This window comes from Brienomyrus brachyistius, unplaced genomic scaffold, assembly GCF_023856365.1.
Source record: "Brienomyrus brachyistius isolate T26 unplaced genomic scaffold, BBRACH_0.4 scaffold123, whole genome shotgun sequence".
Taxonomy (NCBI): Eukaryota; Metazoa; Chordata; class Actinopteri; order Osteoglossiformes; family Mormyridae; genus Brienomyrus; species Brienomyrus brachyistius.
The window spans coordinates 166785-184576 of record NW_026042398.1 but is presented as its reverse complement, the minus strand read 5'-3'; the positions used below and the strand labels follow the sequence as shown (position 1 = coordinate 184576).

General features: G+C 43.6%; 1 protein-coding gene across 2 annotated transcripts; it reads right to left on the bottom strand.

The window, feature by feature from the left end:
• Positions 1-6492: 6492 nt before the first annotated feature.
• si:ch1073-15f19.2 (cell surface glycoprotein MUC18) lies at positions 6493-16245 on the bottom strand. Of its 2 annotated transcripts, none has more exons than XM_049004860.1 (9): positions 16029-16245; positions 14281-14637; positions 12461-12597; positions 12164-12317; positions 11921-12033; positions 9824-9974; positions 8685-9005; positions 8464-8557; positions 6493-7150 (listed from the first exon to the last, which is right to left on the bottom strand). In XM_049004860.1, the coding sequence occupies exons 1-9, from the start codon at positions 16138-16140 to the stop codon at positions 7036-7038; spliced, it is 1554 nt and encodes a 517-aa protein (XP_048860817.1). In that variant the 5' UTR covers positions 16141-16245; the 3' UTR covers positions 6493-7035. The 2 variants fall into 2 exon arrangements, with proteins under 2 accessions (XP_048860817.1, XP_048860818.1); XM_049004861.1 differs by having other exon boundaries at positions 14281-14667; positions 16029-16146.
• Between the last annotated feature and the right edge of the window lie 1547 nt (positions 16246-17792).

Sequence of the window (17792 nt, the reverse complement as noted above, 5' to 3'; positions counted from 1 at the left end):
CAAATATTTGGCTCCCAACACAGACCAATTCAATTATGGTCAAAATTTTTAGGGCACCTGACTCGTCATAAATATCCCCCATTTAAGCCACATTTGATTTTCTCTCTGTCTGTCTGTCTCTCTCTCTCTCTCTCTCTCTCTCTCACACACACACACACACACACACACACACACAGACCTGTAGTCATATCTTTGTGGAGACCGTCCATTCATTTCTATGGGCAAAACCTTAATCCCAACAATGACAACTTTAACCCCCCTTCCCAAGTTTAACCATAAGTAAACAAACAAAATCTTTTGGCATTTAAATTTTTGTTGATTGCATGGATTTTTATAAAATTGAACTTCCCCTTGTGGTGACCAAAAAAATGGTCCCCACAATGTCAAAATAACACACATACACACACACCCGTACCCTATCACAGGCAGCTTACGGCACAAGGCTGTGGTACACCGTATACATCAGTGTTTCTGAACCCAATGCTCAGGGATCCCCAAGAAATCCACATTCCAGGAGCCTGGAGGGAGCAAATATGCAGACTGTATGGGAGGGAGCAAAAATGTGGACCATCTGGGAGGGAGCAAAAACGTGGACTCAGGACCACGTGGAGAAACATGTGATATACAGGCGAGTCTGCCACACAGCTCACACACACACACACACACACACACACAGTTCAGTTACCAAACAATCACACATTTGTATATAATTATAACTGTATATATATATATGCTCATCTTTCGGCTGCAGGAAGAAACTGAGGATCTAGGAAAAACCCACATAACACAAGGAGGACAAGCAAGCTGCACATACAAAGTGCAGAGGCTGGACCTTCGATCTTGGGGGGGGGGGGGGGGGGGGGAGGTTCAGCAGAGGGATTTGTGCTCCCTCTGCCCTCTGGAAGAATTGTGTAGTTTAGAAAGCAAAGGGCATTCTTAGTAAACCTGACCACATTTTGTCTAATGAATTTAGTGCAACGCCCTCAGGTCGGCGTTCCTCTAACACTTTCATGTCTTCTGCTATCGGCCTGCTTGATGCCAAGAGTAATTATTTTGGATGAAGACTGAGCCCTTTAAACTATAATACTAAATAGGTTACAATGTCTATTCTAATGTTCCTTTATTTTTCACTTTCTTTGTTCGTTCGTTCATTCATACATTCTACTGTTGCTTGTGTCCTTGTACACAAACGCTGATCTGTAGTCTGTGGCGTATTAATGTTTTACTGTTGTTTTGTATTAAGCTTTATTTATGTGGACTGGCTTTGATATGGAACTGAATTTCCTTTTTAGGATTTACAAACTTACCTGAATTCCGAATATAACGTGTCTGTTACATTCTTTATTTTTCTGTCATCAAACAGGAAGGAAAAGCCACACCTCACGGCTTTATCAGATCCCTGGCAGGTGTACGCGCGTGATCTTCTCTGCAGGACCCATTTGGTGTGGGCGGCAGTCTTACATCGCTCACTTATCATTTCCACTTGAAGGCATAGGCTGTGCAGTGAGTCTCACTGCGTAAAAGCGTGAGCAGGAAGTGATCTCAAAGCAGCAGAGAAGCTAAGGTGACTGCAACCACCTGGCTTATGGAGCGGTCACAGCCATACTGCACTGTTCTCAGTATATAGGATGTTGTTTGCATTGTGTATGTGTGTGCAGGCCTGTAGCCAGGGTTTAAAAAATAGTGAGGTCCAGGACCTGGAGGATTGGGTCTCGTCAATCACACATTACATACAGGAGGCCATTTTTTGTGTTGAAAATATGAAAAACAAAAATTCTGAAATATGCACCATACATCATGTATGTGCCCAGAGTAACAGATGTTTTTTTTTTACTTATACAGGTCACTCTGGGTGACCTTGCCAGAGCAAAAACATACTCTACCAAACCTCCCTACAGCGTGCCCACCTGAATGAATGTAGGTCTGGGTCATCAGAACATCCATCCATCCATTTTCCAAACCACTTATCGTACTGGGTCGCAGGGGGTCCGGAGCCTATCCCGGAAGCAATGGGCACAGGGAACAACCCAGGATGGGGGGCCAGCCCATCGCAGGGCACACTCACACACCAGTCACTCACACATGCACACCTACGGGCAATTTAGCAACTCCAATTAGCCTCAGCATGTCTTTGGACTGTGGGGGGAAACTGGAGTACCCGGAGGAAACCGCACGACGACATGGGGAGAACATGCAAACTCCACACACATGTGGCCCAGGCAGAGACTCGAACCTGGGTCCCAGAGGTGTGAGACAACAGTGCTAACCACTGCACCACCATGCCGGGTCATAAGAACATTATACAGGAAAATTTTCTGGGTTTAATGTATGTAATTTAGGTTATTTATAGCCATATATAGACAAAACCTGAAAAGAAATGCTTCATATTAACACACCATTACAATCTAACATCAAATACACTTGTTTTGATATCCAAACTTGGCTCTGAAATGTTTCTGTGGACACTATTATTGATATCGTTCCCTTCATGAACTGTTCATTATTATTTTTTATTAATGACGTTGCGTGAAACGTTAGTTACCCTAATGTAGCTCATTCAGGAGCAATATGAAAGAAACCCAACCTTTAACATGGACAGAGTAGCCCAGCTTACGGTCATATCTAACATGCTTCATACAATTATCTTCACTCCAGACGCTATAGCAGGGCGCAGTTTTGGATCATGTTTTTTTACAGATAATCATCATTGTTTTACCGAATGATACACAGCCTTCATCACAAGGGACATGATCACATGCACACACCGTGAATTTGAACTGCTTTCCGTGCAGTGTATGCAGTGTATGCAGTGTGTGCAGTGTGTGCAGTGCGTGCGTGCGGTTCACGAGTCGCGCATCCTCTGTCATGCTGATACTGAATGCTCTCTCTCTCTCTCTCTCTCTCTCTCTCTCTCTCTCTCTCTCTCTCTCTCACTCTCTCTCACTCTCTCTCTCACACACACACAAATGCACACACACACTATTAATAGCACATTCAAATTGAATTAAGACTTGCACTTGGCCTGGAGACATTTTGAACTGCTGATTTTTTTTATTCAGGTGAATATTTAGCTGCAAATCTTATTTTAAGATTTTTGAAAAAACTATCAAGGTCCAGACTTTGGTGACCTCATAGGCAGCTACGGCCCTGTGTCTGTCTGTCAGTCTGTCTCTCAATCTATCTAATCTATGTGACCATTTCCTTGTCTTGTCTCACAGTTCTTCTCGATTGTTGCACGAAATGTACCAAAACATACTCAAGAACTATTACAGCATTTCTCAAAAAAATCATGCATGTAGCACAAGAGTGTGGTTCAGCTGCAGAAGAATGTAACTCAAATCATTCAAATCGTGTTTCAAAAGCAAATAATTCCACCAATTAGATTCTGATTCCACCTGCCTACAACACTGTACAAAAGGCTGTGGCAGAAAATCATTAGTCCTGTTTATGTAAATCTATTATGTCCTTCAGAGTGTGTCAGCACAGCCACCTGCAAAGCTCTCCTCAGGTCACTCCAGCAACCATCCTATACAGGCCAACCCATACTAGCATACATTGCCTGTTGGCTTAACCAAAAGCCCATAAAATTAAGGTAAAGATAGTTTTTCAATTGTATAGCCAATCTTTCTACATCGTGACTTTCCCCATTGCGGTTTCTGTATAAGGCCAGCATACCAGAAAATTTAGTAACCCATAAATGCATAAAATACGCACAATGTTGGTCTGGAGGAAGGTAAGCGTGTTTACTAGAATGTCTCACATGGTATCTCGTGATGATCTCGCACTGATCTTTGTATGTAACATTTGTCATATCTTTTCGATCCGCTTGCTATGGAGACCAAAAAAATTGTACTCGTTTTTTTCCCCCTAACCTGTGCAATGTGGAAGGACTGACTGAATATGTAAGTGATCATTGTACCACCGCAGGCAAAACAGTTAATCAAACTTCAAAATGAATGAAGCATATATTTCATGAATTGCAGTAACATGGTACTGTTCCCATGTCTGTTAAAGTTGTAACTTGCTTCTTAAGTGAATGGAAAGTTTCTCGTGTCTTAGATCCACCATTGATGCTGGGTTTTGAATTAACTTAACATGTGGAATTCAATGACTATGATTTGTCAAACACATTTTCGTAGCAAGAGTAGCACAGAGTTGCTACACTTGCTGAACATCAACTGCCTACTGGTGGAAGATGCAGAAGAGAAAAAGGAGTGAGAGTGTATGGTGATGTGGTGAGAGTAAGACTGCAGAACAGAGAGAGAAGCAGAGGACAGTAAAGACCCCAACCTGTCCCCAGTGAGATTTGGGCCACGGTTGTAAACCATGTGATCAACCAAGCCCTTATAGTGCAGATTCTGGTCAAACAGGACTGCCACATGTCAGCTGGTCAACTGTGCCCTCAATCATGTAAACTTTCAAGAGAGAAAACTAGAATCTACTTGTATGATACTGCAGTTTATTCTATTGGGTTTCCTGCTATTACAGTAAATCGATGTGTTTTAGGTTCGTAATGAATAAATGTACTATGTACTAATAAATGTATTATGCCGCACAAAACTGAGCATCTACTTCATGCTGGAGACAGAAGAGCAACTTCACACCTCAGCAAGAGGAAGGAAATATGCGACAGAGTTCACTGTTGTGGGGGAACAAAACACAGGCAGAGGTCGAAGACCGTCCTGCCTCGCTGGTCATTCGACCCGGCTTTGCCCTCGTAGCTTAGCGGGTTACCTGTGTCTGCTTGGAGCTACTGGGGGGTACATCCATCCAGCAGATCCAAGTTGATGTTTGAATGAACTTTGATGCAGCTGGACATTGTTAGCTGCTAGCAAAACATCACCTCTGCACAGAGATGGGCACAAATGCATCAAAAAGTATTGTGTTACAAATTAGAAATACTTGCTCATCAAATGTAACAACATAAAACACAAAATACTGGTGTGAGGAAACGTGTATAAAATACAAAAAAATTTGTAAATTGAAAATACATGTAAAATAGTAGCAAATACATGCATCATTACGCCCTAGTAACATGTAGTATTTACAAAATATACAGAATAAGAATAATAAGAATAATGCTTTTTATTTAAAAGGTGCCTTTCTAGCACCCAAGGACATCGTACCATAAAGCAAAGAGCCATAAAATACAGAGAACATAGAATAAAACGAGTTTCATAAAAATAATCATAACAACAATAATCAAATAAAGTACGTGAGTTTCAGAGCCGTGTACACCATGGTGGTAAGACAGGCAGAAGGAACAGCCAAGTGAACAGAAGAAGATGATCTGAAGGTGCGGGAGGGGGCAGCGATGTGAAGGAGATCATGTAGGTATGGAGGTGCCAGGCTGGGAATGGCCTATGAATGTCATGACTTTAAACAGAATAATTTTGTGATTTACATGTGTTACATGCGTTAACTGCTGTATGAAAAAGTTACTCTGGTAACATCAGTAAGGTAATATGAGCTCAACAGGCGGCATGTGCAGCAGCGGCTTGTGGGGGATCCGGCAGACGGAAATGCTCACGATCTCGGATCCAGACCCGTTACACCCTTAATTTACACCCATTATTTCCCGCAGAATTAGTAGCGGTGGCTGTCAGGGGTGCCGCTTTGTTTTACAGTAGGCTGCCAAACTCAAATAAAAGATAATATATTTTTTAAGATAATAGCCACTCGCAGGCCAGCAAGTTAACTCGAGGTAAGTTCTAGAGCTCAGCACTGCTGTTTGCTAATTGCTCTGTTTTTCTGTCCTATAATGACATTCACTGAGCAATATCTGATAACATATTTTACTACAGACTTTATCTTAAGGCAGTTTGCACCGAGTGCCAAAGCACCTTCTTTCCTGGGATTACCGGTCATGGGAAAATGAAGCTCAAAATGAACAAACTGGGCCCAACAGGACGTGTCACGTGATTTACTTGCATCCAGCCAAAGACGGTGATATACTGTATTAAAAAGTCCGTAAACCTGGTGAATAAGGGTCTTAAAATGTCAGAAAATAAATAAATAGAATGGCATGTGACATATTTATTTTCATTTTAAATACATATAATGCAGTCTCTCAAAGTATTTTGTTACATTTTTTTCTGTCCAGCAAAATACAAAATTGTAAAATACTTAAAAGTAATTAAATATGTATTTTAAATACATTTAATTGAAATAGTGCCCATCTCTGCCTCTGCAAACCCACAGACCCACAAAGCCACCAGCCCCAAGGCTTGGCAGGTTGTTTCTGGGACACTGTCATATTAAGGTGAAAACGTGATGCTGCCCACGACTGTGAGACGAATGAGAGGAAAATGGCTGCTGGCTGCTGGTGTGTGACACTGAGTGTGGCTAAAGATGTGCTATGGCATCCTTTCATGTGGTTACTGGTTTAAGGCTGTCAAATTTCAGGTTAGTGGACACAACAATGATGACAAGAAAAATGTCGACAGGCCACGCCACAAACTCACTTCACATAACAGCACAATCAAAATCAAAGAGAGTTAGAAACTATTTATAGCTATATATCATTTACAGGCAGACAGGCAGACGGAGGCGTGGGGGAATCCTAGACTTGGGTTTGACTCTTCTATTCCCTCCCACATAGCCCTGACGTAATGTTTGAGGATATATACATTAGTGGTCCTTCATGCCTTCAGAAGTGAACATTTCATGCAGTGAAGAAGTGAAAACTGGCTCCAGGAGTTAGCATGCTACGCTAGTCAGCACACTGGACGTTCACATGAATCACTAGAGGGTGGTAGAACTTCATGTTCATCCATCCATCCATTTTCTGTAACCACATGTCCTATTCAGGGTCGCGGGGGAGCCGTAGCTTATCCAAGAAACTATGGAGGCAAGGCAGGGAACACCCCAGGATGGGGAGCCAACCCATCACAGGGCACACTCACACACCAAATGAGAAAAAGTTTACTAAAAAGTTTTGAAAAACAAAACATCTTGATTTCATTAAAAATGTAAAGATTTGTTTACATGTATAGAAAAATTAATTCATTTTCTCCTAATAAACTACATTCCGCTTTAGATCTTCCTGATATCCATCATGGGGCTGACTGTAAGTAGAGTCATCTGGTCCCGCACTGATGTGTACTTCACAGGGGGAGGAGGAGGCTTGAAAGGCGGGGGCAAATCCAAACTAGGGAAGATATACACGCACAAACATGTAACTACTGACAGGCGCAGGAGGACGTTTTCAGCTCAGGGTGCTGAAATTCGGAACGACCAACAAACTTTATTCTTAAAAGTTATTTGGTTTCATTAACTGCTAACAATAGGACATGCATGAAAACATAGGCTGGCCTTTTTGGTTTTAAACCATAGAATAGTATTCTGCAGGCCTACGTCCAGGCCTACTGAGTATAGAAAAGTGTGCCGTCAGTCCTGCTGCAATGCAGCAAATGCGTTCCTGAAAAACCTTGAGTTTACTAAAATCACGTACTAAGATCCACATATGCAATGGGAAAAATAGGGTTAAGCTAAATGCGACTCCAAAACTCCATACGAAATGAATTAAATTGTAAAAACAGTGCTGCAAATGGCAAATAATATAATCATGTGCATTAAGAATAAAAAAAATAATAAAAATACATTAATAAAATTGATCATAAACATCTCCTACGGGTCTTATGACCGCCCAGTGACCGCTTCAGCCTAACATGCCGAAGTCGCTAACTTTGCTGAGAGCCAGGAGTAGTAATGGCGCAAACGACGACTCATGAACCAGTTACTGGTTTCTGACCCCACTAGGCCGCGCTCTTGGTTTAGTTTGGGGCTTTGGTTTGCAGAGCGTCATTTTAGCCACCATTAGTCGGTAGTGCTAAGCCACAGCCACCATGCACACGGCATAAATACAACGGATTACGGTATCAGAGGGTCACTGAAGGAAATGTGGCTGCAGCCAGTCTACGAAAATCAAATGTAATGGAATTCAAAAACACTGCTGTGCTTTTAAATGATAATTTGTCAAATATGTTTAGATCTTTAGAATCTAAAACTTTGACCAGGGTAATTTGTGGATCTGCAAAAAGTCTAATTCTTTTTGATTTGATAACAAGTTTGACTAATTCACTGAAAAGAACCGGTTTAAAAGATAGATTTGTTCACTTGGATAACTGTTTTTCCATGAAAGTAGTGTTTCTTGCTAAGACCTTGAGCTGTAGTTTGCTTAGTGCTTAGTTCTATACGACTGAAAATTGTGCAAATACAGATGTCACATTGTATTGGACAGAGGTACCAATATATCAATCGCATTATAACAGTTTTGTGGTGTGATGATATGTGTTGTGGCAGGACTGACTGTACTTTATTCTAAAGTATGTACAATAAACTATATGTGGCATTTAGATGAAAGATGGTGTTAAATCAGTAAATGTAAATCGTTAAAGCTGTAATTCAGTCAGTATATGTTGATTTCTGTCAAAGGGTGCTGAGAGGCGCTGGATGGCTTACCTTCTCTGTATCCTGTATCGTGTGTACAAACCAGTCATGACAGCTGCCAGGACAAGGAAGGACAACAGGGTAGCTAACAAAGATCTTTTGGTCCCTTCACAGTGGAAGCAGCGAGGGGACAAATGGAAGATCATGTAAGAAACCATAAAAGAAATGTGAGCAGTGTTAGAGAATTGCTGATTGGTTGTGTCATGAGTTGGTTTCTGGCCTTGAAGCAGTACCTGAGTGATGTGCAACGTTAACATTGAGTGGTGTCCCCAGAACAGTGGAGGTCCCATCAAGCCACGGTGCGGTGGTGGACAGCAGGCCGGACCTTAGAGTCAGCGTGGCATTGAGGTCCCACCCAGGCGTGGTTTCGTTGGATGGCTGTGTCGTGCTGTTGCTAGTGAAGTATGTTGTTGTTCCATTCTCTGGAGAGGATTGTGGTGTCCTAGGACTGGGAGTCATCCCCCACTGGGTGAATGTGGAGCTGATGCTGCTCTGGGGGGGGTCACTTTTATCTTCTGTTACATAGGTTTTGTCTGCTTCATGCCAGGTGGGCACTTGTGGAAAAAGAGGAAAAAACAGGGTTTTCTAACTTCTCCATCTATAGCAAGAAATTACTGGAAAGTAAATGGAAGGTAGTAGATTAAACTGGTGTTTTATTTTCCTTTTTCAGTCCCAAAAATTGACATTTTTTTTTTATTTGTCCTCTAGATGTCAGCAAATACACCCAGTTTGAACAGCGACATTGATAATGGGTTCCTGTAACAACCTACCAGCTTCAATCTCTGTTCTGTGTTCACCACTAGAGGTCAATAGAGGAACGGCCTCACTTAGACCAGAATTTTCCCAGCTGATACAATATCATACTTTATTTGCCATTTCTACAAGCACAAAGAAATTATTTTGTTTTCACACTTCCCATCTTGCACTGCTTTGAGACATACAAATATACAGGTTAGAATGAAATTTGGAGTTAGAGAGCAGGACCAGCCATTTATCTGGCGCCTGTGTGACGTTTGTCAGGGTTGAGGGTCTTGGCGCCTGTGTGACGTTTGTCAGGGTTGAGGGTCTTGGCGCCTGTGTGACATTTGTCAGGGTTGAGGGTCTTGGCGCCTGTGTGACGTTTGTCAGGGTTGAGGGTCTTCCTCAATGGCCCAAGAGTGATGTGGTGACTCTGGAGTTTGAACTAGTGATCGTCCAATCAGTGATCACAAGCACAGAGGTTTAATGGTCTAATCCACAGAGCGACACACAATTAGTGTAGCTGCCTAGATTCTGAATAATATTAATACAATTTAACATGGTAATAATATTAACAGGGTTTCAAGTCACTTCACAGGCAATTCAACATGGATAAGACAGTTGTGACACTTACCCACGTGGGTATGCACGGTCACAATGACCACAGCTCGCCTTTGCAGTTGGGGGGGGGCATCCATGGTTGCGGTCACAGTATAAATCCCAGCTTGTTTCTCGCTGAGCCCCGAGAGATGAAGCAGGCTGAAGTTAGACACAGTCACATTATCCTGCCAAGGGACAGCAGCACATAAAGCTTTGAAGAATGCTGGTTTATGTAAAAGCTCTCACAGATCACAACACATGGGCGATTTTATGATTTATTCTGAATAATTGTAATTGTATAGTAATACACATTCATATACTTCATATTTATTCACTTTCTATTATGTACACAATGTAGATACACTTAATGTTTATATGCATAATATAAATTCCATCCATCCATTTTCTGAAACTGCTTGTCCTATTCTGGGTTGAGGTGTCTGAAGCCTGTGCCGGAGACTACAGGCGCAAGCCAGGGAACAACCCAGGATGAGGCACCAACACATAACAGGGCAAAAGGCAGGGAACAACCCAGAATGGGGCACCAACACATAACAGGGCACAAGGCAGGGAACAACCCAGGATGGGGCACCAACGCATAACAGGACACAAGGCAGGGAACAACCCAGGATGGGGCACCAACGCATAACAGGGCACAAGGCAGGGAACAACCCAGGATGAGGCACCAACGCATAACAGGGCACAATGCAGGGAACAACCCAGGATGGGGCACCAACGCATAACAGGACACAAGGCAAGGAACAACCCAGGATGAGGCACCAACGCATAACAGGGCACAATGCAGGGAACAACCCAGGATGAGGCACCAACGCATAACAGGGCACAAGGCAGGGAACAACCCAGGATGGGGCACCAACACATAACAGGACACAAGGCAGGGAACAACCCAGGATGGGGCACCAACACATAACAGGGCACAAGGCAGGGAACAAACCAGGATGAGGCACCAACACATAACAGGGCACAAGGCAGGGAACAAACCAGGATGAGGCACCAACACATAACAGGGCACAAGGCAGGGAACAAACCAGGATGAGGCACCAACACATAACAGGACACAAGGCAGGCCACAACCCAAGATGGGGCACCAACACATAACAGGGCACAAGGCAGGGAACAACCCAGGATGGGGCACCAACGCATAACAGGACACAAGGCAGGGAACAACCCAGGATGGGGCACCAACGCATAACAGGGCACAAGGCAGGGAACAACCCAGGATGAGGCACCAACGCATAACAGGGCACAATGCAGGGAACAACCCAGGATGGGGCACCAACGCATAACAGGACACAAGGCAAGGAACAACCCAGGATGAGGCACCAACGCATAACAGGGCACAATGCAGGGAACAACCCAGGATGAGGCACCAACGCATAACAGGGCACAAGGCAGGGAACAACCCAGGATGGGGCACCAACACATAACAGGACACAAGGCAGGGAACAACCCAGGATGGGGCACCAACACATAACAGGGCACAAGGCAGGGAACAAACCAGGATGAGGCACCAACACATAACAGGGCACAAGGCAGGGAACAAACCAGGATGAGGCACCAACACATAACAGGGCACAAGGCAGGGAACAAACCAGGATGAGGCACCAACACATAACAGGACACAAGGCAGGCCACAACCCAAGATGGGGCACCAACACATAACAGGGCACAATGCAGGGAACAACCCAGGATGGGGCACCAACACATAACAGGACACAAGGCAGGGAACAACCCAGGATGGGGCACCAACACATAACAGGGCTCAAGGCATTGAACAACCCAGGATGGGGCACCAACACATAACAGGGCACAAGGCAGGGAACAACCCAAGATGGGGCACCAACACATAGCAGTACACAAGGCAGGGAACAACCCAAGATGGGGCACCAACACATAGCAGTACACAAGGCAGGGAACAACTAACCCCATGATGACATGGGGAGAACATGCAAACTTCACACACATGGAACCGTGGCGGATCGATTCTAAAAGGTTCTCTCAGTCCCGGGAACACAGATGGACGAAACTGACATTTCTCACACACGATATGTCATTCGATTCTCCCTGCATCTGGTCACATGTATGTGAGATCATAGCAGTGACTTCTCACCTTGGACCATGTGTACCTCAGTGATGAGGATGCTTTAGATACACAGGAGAGGGTAGCATTCTGTCCAGTGTCAGCCTGGATCGCCATGCTGTTACATCTCAGGTCATCCATAACTAAGGAAAGGGTTCATCATTTTTGGCACAAGGCATTTAATTAGGCATTAAGAAGATGAAAAACAAGCTTCAGCCTCAGTAGGTGATGATAATGACTGATGGTGACTTGATTGCAAAATGTGTTACTCACAGTGGACTGTGAGATTGATGGTGATGTTGTGGTTTTTGAAAAGTAGGCCAGATGACTGATTGCTGGGCTGGCAGACGTAGAGGCCACTGTGGTGCCTCGTCACGTTTAGCAGAGTGAACATACCATCCCGGCTCCTCATCACAGATATCTCGTTCTGAAAGTCAAGGAAATGTTCGTTGGGTATTTAGTGCTCTTTTCAGACTTTTTCAGAACAGGATTTTTGTGATGGAAAAATGCATTGTGAAATGATCACATAAAAGATGAGGCTGGTGGGAATGTAAGGGAGGAGCTCTTCACCTTGGAATGGCTGAGGGTGTAGGTGTCGGCAGGGGGGGTACTGTTGCAGAAGATGGTCACTTTTTCCCCCTCTTTCAACCCGTAATCGAGATTCATCACAGTGGCATACAGTTTGATATCCAGTGGATGGACGTGATCTGAGGGTACAAGGAGTGCTTCATTATTAATCTGACTTGATTGTTTCTGTCCACCTCATCAAAATGTGAATTGGCTGTTGTGTGTACATTGTCATTAGCACGCTGTCTCTAGGTGTTCATCAACACCCAGAACACAAACAGCATTCTTGCTAACTTGGCTTCCAAGAACAAATTTGGGAAGCAATGAATTATGGGATTGTTTTGTTGGAGCGGAAGCAATCATTTGGGCATCGCAAGAACAACATCTGGGGATTTTGATTGTCCTCCAAACTTCTGTTTTTGAGTGTTGGAACTGTACTTCAGCAATGCGGATGACATCAAACGAGTATTTAAGAATAGTCAGGTATGGACATAGATAAACACCTTTGCACTTCAGCATTAAATTGCCCTGATTTTTTTCTGTGTATCTCATCAAATACGTGACCTGGTTGTTCTGCATGCATTCATTTCATACATAAATGATATGAACAAAGGTACTGGGACACCAGGCCATTACACCTACAGGAACTTTTGTGACATCCCATTCTAACCCCCCCCCCCCCCCCCCCCTTTGCAGCTATAACAGCTGCCTCTCTTGTGGGAAGACTTTCTACAAGATTTTGGAGCGTTTTTCTATACCAAACTCACCCATGTCTTTATGGGCCTTGCTTTGTGCACTGGGGCACAGTCATACCAGAACAGAAAGGCACCTTCCCCAAACTGTCCCCACTAAGGAGAAAGCATAGAATTGTCCAAAATATCTTGGTATGCTGAAGCATTAAGAGTTCCCTTCACTAGAACTAAGGGGCCTAGCCCTACCCCTGAATACAACCCCATACCATTACCCCCCCCCTCCATCAAAAATTACAGTTGGACTGTGTAGTCAGGCAGGTAACATTTTGCTGGCATCTGCCAAACCCAGACGGAGAAGCATGATTCATCACTCCATAGAACACGTTTCCACTACTCCGGAGTCCAGTGAGAGGTGGTTGCATGTGGCTGCTCGGCCATGGAAGCCAATTCCATGAAGCTCCCAGTGCACAGATTACATGCTGGAGTTACTGCCAGGGGAAGTTTGGCTGCAGTTACCGAGTCGTCAGACCCAGTGACATTTATGCACAATGTGCTTGAGCACTTGGCAACCGCAGTTTATTACTTTAGGTGATCTGTCACTTCATGGCTGAGTTTGTTGCTCCTAAACACTCCCTTTGCAATAATACCACTAACAGTTGACTGTGGAATGGCTAGCAGGAAAAATTCACAAACTGACTTATTGCAAAGGTGGCATCCTATGCTTGAATCCACTGAGCTCTTCAGAACGACTTGTTCTTTCACAAATGTATATAAATCTGACTGCATGGCTTAGTGCTTGACTTTATACACCAGTGGCAATGGGTTTAAATGAAATACCTGAATTCAATGATTAAAAGGCGTGTCCCAAAACTTTTGTGCATATAGTGTATTACACTATGTTGATTTAGCAGATGCTTTCATCTAAAATGACATATAGTTGAGAAAGCAGGGTCAACCAATCGCTAGAACAATTAGGGTTAAGGGTCTTGCTGAAGAGCCCAATGGTGACTTTACTCTGCCAACTACATGTCGTGAACTGGTGACCTTCTGATCGTGGGCATAGAGTTCTAAGCCACACACAACCGTGGCCTGGAAGGAAAGTTAAACAAAAATACATTTAATGAGTCATACCTTTAACGAGCAGGTGTGTCACGCTTCTGATTGCTCCATTAGGGAAGGTGCTGAGAGTGCATATGTATTTGCCGCTGTCCCACACGCTCACGTTAGGGAGCTGCAGGATCGATCCCGTCAGTTTCTTCTTCTGTTTCTTTAGCTCGACAGAGATGTTGGTTCTAGTCTTGTGAGTCTCGACATTGGGCACGTGGACCAGGAGCAGGCTCTCCGGCTGCTGCCCCTTTTCTTGCTTCCTCCACTCAATCATAGTCACTATGGTTCCAGAAGAATTAACCAGCTCACACAGCAGGCTCACATTCTCCCCAACCGTAGCATCCATTTCCTCTCTGTAGTCCACCTGGATGGTGTCAAGTCCTGATGGCCAGATGGCATGACTTTAAGAGACTAATACAGTTAAGTAGCTATTGTTAAACCCTTGGTTAGTTGCCATTCACCTCGCAGTTATGTAAATAAGTATTACGAGGGTTTCCAGTCTTTTCAGCACACGTAATAAATGACCTTAAATCAATTACAGACAGTCTCCAGGTTTAAGGACATCTTACTCACGGACAACTTGTACTTACAAATCGACGGCCATAAGGCCTAATATATACAGAAATTCAAGTTAAATACATTGATTCGTAATAATGAACGCACACACTACTTTGGCATGAGGTACAGAACCGTAGCTAGTTAGTTTTATTATTACTGTATAATTATTGATATTATGTACAATATTGTCATTTTTCTGACTTATCCAGAAAATCGATCTAAAATCAGACTAAGGGAACAGGTCTCATTCATAACCTGGGGACTGCTTGCATATGATCTCTGTGAGACACAAGTTTTCATTGTACAATTTCCTATACGTTTTTTAAGGATCCTTCTCTCGGATGGGATTCGCTTACAGACAACAATGTGTGCTTGTTTTACTTTGAGCCAAATGTAATTAAAAAAATTTCACCCAGTCCCGAATCGCTGATTAAGGCTTTTCGGTTGTCTAACTCATATGAGGTTTTAAAAGTGACAGCAAGACTGAAGTGTTGTTTTCTGATGTCGTTCTGTTGCATACAAGATTTAGGGTCCCATCCAAAGGAACGTGAAGCAGAAGAGTGTCACAGACAGCATCACAAGACAGGAGCGAGGACGATACCGCAAAAGCACAATGCAATACAGAAGTAGAAAGTCAAAGCTGAGACCTTCTTTGACTGCCGGAGTTTTGAAAAGACATGGTAAGGAGAAACATCTGCGTGCACCTGTCAGTGTTAAGATACTTCAGGACGTGAAGGACCAAGATCTGAGAAATATACCACAATCTGAACATCTAGCATAGTAATAGATATTAATAGTCCCTCTTGAACAGCATTCTGTATTTTATGTTCATTTGTATAAATACGGAAAAAATGTCAACTAAAGTTGTGAAGTCTCTAGAGGTCATTGCAAAGAGTAGCACAACAAATGTGTTTGTTTGTGCATACCTGTGTGTATATGTATATGAGAAATTAACCCCCCCTCCCCGATATCAGTAAACCGTGAACACAATGGAGCCCCCTAGCACTGCTGCCCTCTGCTGATTTCCACAGATTATCAGAATATCTCTCTGAAGCTCATTGTCTGCTCTCTATTAACTAAAATAGATACTTATTATGAGACACACCCCACGAAGAAACCCCACAATTGGACAATTGGTTGATTATCTGGCCTCTCTAGGATACCGTTCGTAAAAAAAAAACAAAACAAAAAAAAAAACAAAAAAAAGCTCTTACCTGCTACCAGCGTAAGAAAGACAAATAATGGAGAGACTCGTGTAGATGTGCCTTTAGAGAAAGCAATGAAGGCTATGAGGCCAGTGGCCGCCAGTGTGGTGCAAACGGCCATGCTTCGGAGACGCAGATGAGGAAGCAGAAGTCTGCCTGCACAGCAGTGAGGCCACAGTGCTGCAACTCCACCACTGTCTGCACAGGAAATAGCTGTTTCTCAGGCAGTGAAAAACCACCATCTTCAGCATCCAGCCCACACACGTGTCTGTAGAGATCAGGTCCGGAAGATGCATCAGCACCGCAACTCAAAGCCTCACGGTGAGCTTCCTTTGCCCTACTTCTCTAGGTTCCTGTATTTGTTCAATTATTTTACATATAATTTGGAAGATTGTGTGCTGGAGGTCTTCTAAATGAGCAAGAGTGACAGGCGGGAAAGCAGGTATTCAATTTAACGAAACACCCAAAGTCAAATGGAGAAATGTCCCCTTTAAAATGAAAGTATGCCTGCAAAAAAAGGCCAGAGAACCAAACCACACAAACTGGTGCGTTAAACTACAAAGGGAGACAAAGACAGCCGATCACAGGTGTTACTCAAGTCCTCCCTGTGTCAGCCAAGCTTGCCCTGACTTATTTATCATGATAAGGAAGAGAAGCAGCTGGGCTGCGTTGATTAATGTGTCTATTGACCAGAGGGGATTCCAGGGACACTGGGGGCCTTCCATCTCCCCCTCCCCCAGCATGGTAAAATTTATTATCTTTACTGTGAAGTGTAAATTAGTAATATCAACAAAGGGAATTTAATAAACACAAAGTCTTTATTATAACTTTTGTGAGAAACAGAATACACAAACAAAGCAGATTTGTTATTGCAAAGTACTACGTAATCTGCCGCCCTTGGGGGCCCCCTCCCAGCTCGGGGCCCCAGACCACTGCCTGCCCTGCCAGTCCTGTCACTGCACCCGTTATTGATACAAACCTGGAGGTCGCTACATACCAGCCTTATGCCACTCTTCTTCCTCTAACCCTCTGAGAAAACACTGAGCGTTGAGTGCCTTTACGTTTATAGCCTGTTTAGCATCCTTTTGACCAGCTGATATATATATTATTTTTATTCCTGGTAACGCCATTTTAATGGTCTAATCTTGTCAACTAAAGTCAGGTTGAAAGCTTATCTGTGCAGAATTTGTTCTTCAGTTTCAGGATCCCCTGACAAATTTTTGCTACGAGAGACATAAAGAAAACCACAGCTTGCCACTTCCTGGCAAACAAGCACGTCACTGTGCACCAGCTGCAGGAATTAGAAGGAAGGAAACAGCCAATGTGTGACCCCGCCTAATTTAAGCATGGGGGGGGAGCATCCCGTATTTCTCCTATATCCCATTCTAAATCAATAGATATAAACATGCCTGCCACTCTTCTGAAGGCTTTCCACTAGACTTTGGAGTGTGTTTGTGGGAATTTTTGCCTATTCACCCAGAAAAGCATTTGTCAGGTCAGGTACTGATGTTGGCCTGGCTGGCAACCTCCATTCTAAGTTCATCCCACTGATGGGATTCAGGTCAGTGCTTTGTGCAGCCAGTCAAGTTCTTCCACAGCAAACTCACCCAACCATGTTTTCATAGACCATGCTTTGTGCACTGGGGCACAGTCATGCTGGAAAAGGGCCTTCCTTTATGGGAAACCGTTCCCATAAAGTTGAAAGCATATAATTGCCCAAAACGTCTTGGCATGCTGAAGCATTAAGAGTTCCCTTCATTGGAACTAAGCGGT

Excerpts from the sequence above, each read along its gene's own strand:
- si:ch1073-15f19.2 (XM_049004860.1), bottom strand. The coding sequence starts at position 16,140 with ATGGCCGTTTGCACCACACTGGCGGCCACTGGCCTCATAGCCTTCATT. Across the intron at positions 12,598-14,280 it reads GACACACCTGCTCGTTAAAG|ATCACGTCCATCCACTGGAT; the intron begins GTATGACTCATT and ends TTGTACCCTCAG. Across the intron at positions 7,151-8,463 it reads CGATACAGGATACAGAGAAG|TTTGGATTTGCCCCCGCCTT; the intron begins GTAAGCCATCCA and ends TATCTTCCCTAG.